Source organism: Poeciliopsis prolifica, unplaced genomic scaffold (assembly GCF_027474105.1).
Source record: "Poeciliopsis prolifica strain line A6 unplaced genomic scaffold, Auburn_PproV2 SCAFFOLD014, whole genome shotgun sequence".
Classification (NCBI taxonomy): Eukaryota; Metazoa; Chordata; class Actinopteri; order Cyprinodontiformes; family Poeciliidae; genus Poeciliopsis; species Poeciliopsis prolifica.
In genome coordinates this window covers 11,034,023-11,043,290 of record NW_026562389.1, presented here as the reverse complement: position 1 = coordinate 11,043,290, position 9,268 = coordinate 11,034,023, and the positions used below count along the sequence as shown (strand labels likewise).

Genomic DNA, 9,268 nt, shown 5'->3' with positions numbered 1-9,268 from the left:
AAACAGGTTTTTACCTGGGAGGTTCGGCGCACAACAGGTAACAGAATACAGAAATAATCAGGAACTAGAGAATCGATCAGGGAACATTTCAACAACAGATGCAAGTTTCAAAGTTTTGACGGTTTGTATCATCACTTTCCATCTGGCCAACATCAATCCCTGCATTCAGGCTGAAAATAAAAACTATATGAAAATATGTTCAAGATTTGACGTTTTCTTTGTTTTGACTGAGACGATGACCTTCTGTAAAATGTAACTTAAATAAAATCTGTAGTATTTGCGTTTTGCTCCTTTGCACTCAGACCAGGCTGGCAGATCCATCAGACTACATCCAGATTTAATCATCTGAGCTGCTTTTATTAGTGGTGAAACCAGCACAAAACTTGAGTTGATGCTTTATGTGGGAAAAAAATCTGAATTTTGAGTTTCGCTATCTTAAAAAAAAAAGAAAAAAAAAAAAGTCAAACTTAAAAACTGAAAGTAAAGATTTTTACTCCCTGTTGTTCCAATCAGCTGAAGTTAAATCTTAAAAAACTCATAATTTTCTCTCCTGAAGTCCTTGAAAATGAGCAACAGACAGCAACACAAACAGCAACACTGCCCTTCAAGGACCAGCAGATGGCTTAAATAAAGCAAAGGGAAGAACTGAAGAGCAGGAGGAATCACGCAGCCTTGATTCCAGATTGTCATGAACTGCCCTAGTTCACCATGGTGAAGCTAAAACTGAGGCAGCAAAGCTCAGGGAATCAACAACCTTTCCTGACGTCAACATTTAACATCCTGACTGGCAGACAGCTGGTCTGTCCTGGTGTTTTAGAGCTGTGAACCGTCAGATGATGGGGGATCCACTAGTGAATAATCTGATTATTGAAGTTATCTTTGGACCTAAAGAAGAACAACAGAGTCAACACACAGCTTCAGTTATAACAGCTGGAAACCAGAGATCAGGATGAACTCTGACCTGAAGCTTCAGAGCCACATAAAGACAGTTACAAAGTCAGCCTTTCATCACTTGAAGAACAGTTCCGAGATTAAAGGACAGACGTCCTTTGTTCATTTAAATTTTTATTGACAAACCTTTTGTAAAGTGCCTTGAGATAAATGAGTACTTCACTGAAGAACTGGATCAATATTAATCTGCCTGTAACGTTTGTCATCATGTGAAGACCTTTGACCTTCCTGCTGAAAGCTGCAACACTAACAACTCCTGTCTGACGGCCTTTAATGCTGCAATTAAAGCTGATAAGCATGAAGATGTTAATTATCTGATTAATAGCTGAAACTTTTTTATTTCCAGTTCTGACCCGGCCATTAAATTTTGCACATTAACAGATGCAGTCAGGGCTTAAATTGCTTGACATTGCCATGTTTGTGCTTGTGACTCCCCCTGCTGGTATGTTATAGATCTACTGAAGGTCCTTCTGTCAAACACCAGAAAAAAAGCATTTTTCTGTTTGACTTGAGTAAATATCCTCTAACTTTAAAAATCACTGCAAACAGAAATATTTTTGCAATAATTATTGTTTTGTAGTGTCAGAGCTGCTGCTGTTTTATCACGCTGGGAACCATAGAGGGAAAAGTTTCAAACAATGCCAAGACAACATGTCGAGGGTATTTATTTAAAAGATAAAATATGCAGTCATTATCCTGAACACGCAACTATCAGAAAACGCTTCGAGTCGTTTAAAAATCAAATGGACATGCGAGGACAGTTCGGTCTGCCAATACATAGAAATCTGCAGGTAGAAGTTTTGATCTTCTCACTGGTTTCCTGCGATGCAGCGAACCGGAGAAAAACCAAACACTGTTGGCTCAGTGTTCCCAGATCACGTCTGTCAATACGGAGTTTCAAGTTTAACAAGTTTTAAACACTGTAAACATTCACAAAAGTAAAACACTGTAGCAGACTGGTACAGTACGTGTTCATTGATATTATAATGCAAGAAGTAAAACGGCGTCTCTGTGCAGTTCAAAAATATTACAGTAAAAGAAGCAAATATGTCACATTTAGCTGCTGTTACCAAATCAACCGTCATTTTAAAAAAAACAGGTTATAGGAAATATTGTAGCTTTAGGAAAAATAACCACAAAACAAGATTTTTTTATATAAAAAATGTTTTTTTTAAACAATTTCAGTATAAAACATCACATATTCCCAGGCCAATCAAACAAATTCACGGTCATTTCAATAATCATGAACTCCCCAGTCAAACGGACTACAATGACATAAAAAAAGGATTTACTGCAGTTAAGGGGGTTTTCTGTACTTTTAACTATTTACGGGAGAAATATACCAACACAAAGTCTAACAATCACTCTTCGTTTGTTATAATATTAATAATAGAAAAGAACAAATGTGAACTCCTGGTCCGAACAAAGCCCAAGCCCCCAAATTTCCGGTCAAGGTGGCGTGCTTCTACGCAGTCTTCTGCTGGCCCTTCTTCCCGATGAGGGATTTGTGGATGTGAGGGATGACACCTGACAGAAACACACCACACTTCAGTCAGACTGAAACCACCACACACACAAACCGAGCGTAACGATGTACAAGGAAAATAAAAGCTCCTCACCTCCACCAGCAATAGTTGCTTTGATGAGAGAATCCAACTCCTCGTCGCCGCGGATCGCCAGCTGCAAGTGGCGAGGAGTGATACGCTTCACCTTCAAGTCTTTGGAGGCGTTTCCTGCCAACTCTAGTACCTGATAAGACAACACGCGTTTACCAAACATTCAGACACAGCAGAGCAACAAGCACACCCAGAGCAGGAGGACGTACTTCAGCGGTGAGGTACTCCAGGATGGCGGCGCTGTAAACGGCCGCTGTGGCTCCGACGCGGCCGTGGCTGGTTGTGCGAGTCTTCAAGTGTCTGTGGATACGACCCACTGGGAACTGGCAGGAAGCAGTGAGAAAAAAACCAAACAAAGCAACTAAATCTTTCAGTTCGAATTAACACCTGCGGCTCAAAAACCACAAACTGCCAAACGAAGAGAAGATTTACCTGCAGCCCGGCCCTCTGGGAGCGCGACACGGCCTTGGCCTTGGCTTTCCCGCTGTCTTTTCCTGCCTTTCCTCCTGCCTGCAGAGAGACGCTGCCTGTTAGCAACTAAACAACAAACTAAAACAATTAACAGAAGCAATTTACAGATTCAGACTGAAGATTGAGCTCATATAAATAAAGATGAATATTATAATGAAAATTAGAACTGATTCAACAACACTCAGATAATGCAACATTATTTTACATTTCAATTATAAACTCAGATTCAATTAATGTGGACCAGCCTTCATTCATTTGATCTGAAATATCCCAAAATATTCATTTAAAATACAAGTTTAAGATTTAATAAACCTCAATTCTACTTTTACAAAATCTTTTAATGTTTTTGGACTTTAGATTAAGTTTAAAGACCTTCAACAGGCATCCATCTGGAGAATCAAAAATACCTACAATAATCAAAACCAGATTATTCTGCAGCGGTTAGAAACAGTTTGATTTATAAACCCTCCATTTTGCAATTTAAATTTGACTTTTTAATTATTTAAATAACTTCAAATAAAATCCATCTTAAAATTGATAAGAATAATCCAATCTGGGATAAATTTGCTGATTTTGTCCTAGTCAAAGTCATACATGTGCCTAATAAAAAAGAAGATTTAAACAATTATTTTCAAATTAAATAAAGTGTTTACATAATATATTTTGATCAAAATAATCTACTGCAGATCATGCTCAGTATTTTACATCATGAACCAGATGTAGTCCTGATTACTGAAATAGAAGAAATGTCCCTTTATTCAAGCGCCGATTCGGATGCCAACTTCAGCGCCGAACGTTACAGACGGTCGGTTGAGCAGCTTGGCTTTCCCGCCAATCTTAAACAAAACAAACCCAAAACCACAGACACACAAGTCAGGCAGAACCGCGAGCCTGAGCGCGACCTGCACCCGAACCGGCTCTGAAACCTGCTGATGTTCATCAAACAGGCTGTAAAACAATAAAAACAAAAACATAAGCTGTCAGGGGCTGACGTCAAAACCCCCCCTAAACTCCCCACACCACACCACACACACACACACACACTGAGCGGTCAAGTTTTCATTCACAGCCATTACAAAAGAAAAAGTTCCCTTTCCATCTCCTCTGGCTGCTGGGAGGGAACCCAAACGGTTCCCGTTAATCCAGTCACTGATGCGACAACTTCCAGAAGACTGAAGCAGCTCAGCAAACATGTTGACCAGCCTGATAATGAGTTTAATACCATTTCACATGAGCTACAGGCCGTAAAAATGACCCTTTGGTTCTTTAAAGCCTGCATTGTAAATGAATCTCTGCGCCGGAAATAAAAATGAAGAATGAAATTATAATGTAGCCCTGAACCGACGGCTGAAGCAGCGCGTGCTAAGTCGTTAGCTGACAGCCCGTTCAGCGAAGCTCTCGAGTCACATTCTAGTCGAAATTTCTCAGCTCTAATTCAAAACAGCACTTTCTGCCCTCTGTGTCCTTATTACACAAAAAATACTCTGTCGCCTCGGGAATGCATTCGGCATTAGTCGGAGTTTACGTACCATTTTTTTCGTCTGGAAATCTGATTGAAGAACTGAGGAGTAGCAAACAATTTCAGCTCCCGAAAGCAAAGAAACAATAAAGCCCTTTGCAAATCTTTTGCTTGCGACCCCTCGCGGGAGCAAGGCCAGCCAATCAGATCGCGCGTTGTTACTTCGAATCTGCCGCTCAGCCAATCACCGAAAGACGTGCAGAAAAACCAACCATCCCCCACCCGAAGATCTCCGTTGCTCTGTTTTTGCGCACGGAACCAACAAGTAGGCGGGACTACGTGTGTGTGGATGTCCTTCCAGTCACATTCATCCCCAAAATGTACGATACAGTCAGTCATAAAGTAGAAATTAAAAGTTGAATTACATAAGGTCGGTATTTATAGCGACTTTTACTATAACATGCATTAGGAAAGAGGTGTCCCATTGACCCATGCAGAAGTTCAGGGCGGTAGAAATAAATGTGATATTCATTTAATACTTGAGGATAGCTGTCATAGACGTATAAGAATAGATGCTTTCATGTGAGGCAACGTCGCCGCTATATTCAGAGTGGCATTTTGTTGAAACTCATAAAAAAGACAAATCAGTTCGAAGGGTTTTAGGTACAAAGTGTGACTATGATCTATTATGACACTGTAAGATATTGTCTCACCTTTATTTTAAATAACGTCTGTCACCCAAAACCACAGGGACTTCTCTCAAACATGTCATTGAGTGGAGGGAATATCAAAATAAACTATGCTCGTAAGCTTAATGGAATGAAAGAAATTATAAGGAAAAATCTGTTTCACATTTGCAAAACTAAGTGTAGTTTATTTTAAGTAACATTTATTTTAATTGGTGCTGGTTACAGTTATTAGTATTCACACACAAAGAATATGTTGTGTGTGAAAAATATTTAATAAAATTAAATAAATAAAATATTTATTTATTTTGAAAGTGCCCGCCCTAATATGGTGGACACACTGACGTACCGTTTTTTGTGGGGCAACGTGTGGTCTACTCTTCTATGTCTATGAAAGCTGTTATGATTCGTAAATAAAATGTCATATGGAAGGCAGAGCTTGATATGATTGGCAGAGAAAAGGACGAATGAAAACACCGAATCTTTTTATAATCTTTCATTGGCAGCAGAATTAGCCAATCAGCGCCCAGAAAGCAGCGCCCGCTATTCTCCGCTAGCTCTGCTACCAGAGGAGAAAGAAGGGGGAGGGTTTGGGGGTCAGAGATAGTCGGAGAGACGGGCTGCTGGTGGCGAAGATGGCGGATGGGGATAGCGGTAGTGAGCGCGGTGGCAGCAGCGGCGGCGGAGGGGGAGGAAGCGGTGGATTTCAGCATTACCAGCGGGAGCCAGAGACACAGGAGCTGGCTTCGAAGCGCCTGGACATTCAGAACAAACGCTTCTACCTTGACGTGAAGCAGAACGCCAAAGGCCGGTTCATCAAAATCGCAGAGGTCGGCGCCGGGGGCTCTAAAAGTCGTTTGACCCTCTCCATGTCAGTTGCTGCCGAGTTCCGCGACTATCTGGGGGATTTTATAGAGCACTACGCCCAACTCGGGCCTAGCACCGCGGAGCAGATCGCTCAGTCGTCCGGAGGGGATGACAGCGGGCCTCGACGGGCCTTGAAGAGCGAGTTTTTGGTGCGTGAGAACCGAAAATACTACCTCGACCTGAAGGAGAACCAGCGGGGTCGGTTCCTCCGGATCCGACAGACCGTCAACCGAGGCCCCGGTTTCGGCGTCGGAGTGGGAGGCTTACCGGGTGCCGGCATGCAGTCCGGCCAAACCATCGCTCTCCCGGCCCAGGGCTTAATAGAGTTCCGCGATGCTTTGGCCAAGCTGATAGACGACTACGGGGGAGACGAGGAGGAGCTGGCCGGCGGCGGAGGGGCCGGGGGCTACACCGAACTTCCGGAGGGCACGTCGATCATGGTGGACTCCAAGCGCTTCTTCTTCGACGTCGGGTCCAACAAGTACGGGGTCTTCTTGCGGGTGAGCGAGGTGAAGCCCAGCTACAGGAACTCTATCACGATCCCCTTCAAGGCGTGGAGCAAGTTCGGCGGAGCGTTCAGCCGCTACGCCGAGGAGATGAAGGAGATCCAGGAGCGGCACCGGGACAAGATGTACGAGCGGAGAACCGGAGAGGAGTCGGAGGGAGACGACGTGGACGACGATTGACGCAGCGGGAGAGGCGGCTTTCTGTGGGCTACAGTTGACAACATGATGCAAAGCCTGGAGAGAGGAGCGACTATTTTGTGCATGACGAATCGAACTATAAAAAAATGCTTAAAAAAAAGTATATTTGACTGAGAAATTTATGTAAGAGAAACATGTTCTAAAGTTTAGCTGGATGTTATTGCTAAAATGAGTGCAGACTGCAGTAGTCAGCCTCTGTATGAGATTCCCCGTTGATAAAGTATATTCTATTTAATATATATCTATCTATCTATATATTGATTGTCCCATTGATAACCTCACATGTAGCCCAGCAAGTTCAGTTAGGCAGAAACACAACAGTTGGTTACCTGGACTCCTGCTTGTTATCCAATGGTGAGAGCTCACTCAGTGCTGACCTGCAGTCTGTGACGATGAGGAGGATGAGGAAGAGTAAAATGTGACATACTCAAACCAGCAGTGGCTGTGAGGGAGTGCTGGCATCGCTCACCATGGCTGTTTGTGCTTTTTCTAAAGCGATCAGAACCAAACGGCTCGTCCAGACGGAACCGCCGCGTCCAGCAGGCCTGGGGGCAGAACGCCCGGCCCCGGGGGCAGAACGCCCGGCCCCGGGGGCAGAACGCCCGGCCCCTGGGGCAGAACGCCCGGCCCTGCCCGGCCCCGGGGGCAAAACGCCCGGCCCTGGGGGCACTAGGGTTACCTGCTGTAAGCACATGCCATCTCAGCCTCTCCAGTCCAGACGTTGTGCTGACCCTTGACCCTTGCTGCGGCGCTGAGGCCTGCTCAAACGTGGCTTGTTGTGTCTCAGGGCTAAAGCATAAAACTAAAATCCAAGCCCACATGTTTTTTGGGAGGATTTCCCAGCATTCCCTGTGCCTGTCGCTGCAGCCGAGTCATCCGGTGTGGGCCACCTTTGACCTTTGACCCGGTGGCCTTTTCGTTCACGCTGGTGTCACTGTTTCCCAGCTGCAGCTTAGCGTTGCCAGGTTTGATCTAGAATCACCTCCAGGGTCGTCCGTGTTGACTTGCTTAGGGTGCATCATTTGGATCCTCGAATCTTGAACTCTGACCTTTTACGACTGAAGCAACTTTCAGTCTGATTGTAACAGAATAAATTAGGTGCTTTTGAAAAAGAACCTCCTGCAGTTGTATCTAAAAGAGATATATATGTACATATATATATATGTACTGAAAGAGATTTACTAACGAAAAAAATTGATAGAATTATTTTTAAAGAAATATATTCAAATATGTCTTAGAAATATGAGATTTATTAGATAATGCTGCCTAAAGTGGCCTATTTAAAACACTAAACTTGGATGCAATGGTCCAGGGTTATATTTCATACCTGATTTTCTTTTTTTTCCTAATATATCTTTTATTCCTTAGAGGAAACTCAAGAGAACAACAGATTGGTTCCTCCGTATGTTAAAGCAATTTGTAGAAGCAGCTTCTCTGAAGTCTGCGAACTCTCAGCACTCCAGGTCACTTTACCGCTTCGTTTCGTTCCCTCCTTTCAGTCCACCGCCGTTTTTCACTCCACAGCGTTTTCCCATCCACTGGCTTTCCATCAGTTGCCATGCGACAAACGTAAACACCTGCAGCCGTCAGCGTTTGGTCCGTCGTGCTCCTTTTACTGACGTTTTCTCTTTTGCATGCCTGCTCTGACGCAGAGCCGCCTTCTGTTCTTTTCTTTCTGCATTTTCAGATTTGCTGTATAATGGTATTTATCCTTTTTTTTTTTTTGCGCAGTTGCAAGTTTTATTTCTGTGCTGCAATAGACAGAAAGTTTACTTTTCAGCCTGATGGTTTTAAACGGCCGCAGCGTTCCCGTGTTTTTTGGGGAAACTTCACTTTCATCGTCTCTCTTCCTTTTGGTTTGAAAACTTCTCGTTGAATTTTACTTTCCCCTCCAACACAGCAGAGAAATGCCATATATATACATATATAAATATAAAAAATACATGGGAGCAATAGATTTTTTCCTTTTCTATTGATATAAATATCCTATATATAAGGTTACACATGCGATTTGAACTACATCCTTCTTCTTGTACTGTGTTACGTGAAATGGCAGCTGTTTCACTCGTGTGTGTTCTGCTGTAATATTCTACCTTTCAACGAGAAATAATAAAAAAAGGTTTTTGCTCAGGAGAGTCGTTGTGTTTTTCTTGATCCTGTTTCCACAAATAGTTCCTCATTTTTAGATCTGCATCAAACACATGGGGGTAAGTTTCTCCTTTTTCTGGCTAAAGTATTAATACTTATTTCCATTTATTAATGTCTTTAATTCATTCTGCTAGAATCATATCAAACCTTTATGTTGTAGAAACAGTTTAAAATAAACTCATTAACTATCAAACGCTTCAGGTTAAACACAAAATACATTTTAACATCTGAGGTTCTGAGCAGTTATTTGAAGCTGCATAAATATTAAAGCCAAGAACTTTTCATATATAGTAAATGAAATTTAATAGTATTTATTCAGATTTATTACATATGAATAGTATTCATATATATTTTTGATGCTGCTGA

The 9,268-nt window shown here is 42.6% G+C and overlaps 2 protein-coding genes across 2 annotated transcripts; one reads left to right on the top strand and one right to left on the bottom strand.

Annotated features, from left to right (window-relative positions):
• Window positions 1-1,600: 1,600 nt before the first annotated feature.
• LOC129365954 (histone H2A.V) lies at window positions 1,601-4,694 on the bottom strand. Its single transcript, XM_055039512.1, has 5 exons — window positions 4,568-4,694; window positions 3,000-3,077; window positions 2,777-2,890; window positions 2,571-2,700; window positions 1,601-2,478 (listed from the first exon to the last, which is right to left on the bottom strand). Exons 1-5 carry the CDS (start codon window positions 4,568-4,570, stop codon window positions 2,417-2,419), a joined length of 387 nt encoding a protein of 128 aa, XP_054895487.1. The 5' UTR covers window positions 4,571-4,694; the 3' UTR covers window positions 1,601-2,416.
• Window positions 4,695-5,711: 1,017 nt separating this feature from the next.
• On the top strand, window positions 5,712-8,887 carry LOC129365953 (transcriptional activator protein Pur-beta). Its single transcript, XM_055039511.1, has one exon. The coding sequence runs from the start codon at window positions 5,819-5,821 to the stop codon at window positions 6,734-6,736; it is 918 nt and encodes a 305-aa protein (XP_054895486.1). The 5' UTR covers window positions 5,712-5,818; the 3' UTR covers window positions 6,737-8,887.
• The last annotated feature ends 381 nt before the right edge of the window (window positions 8,888-9,268 follow it).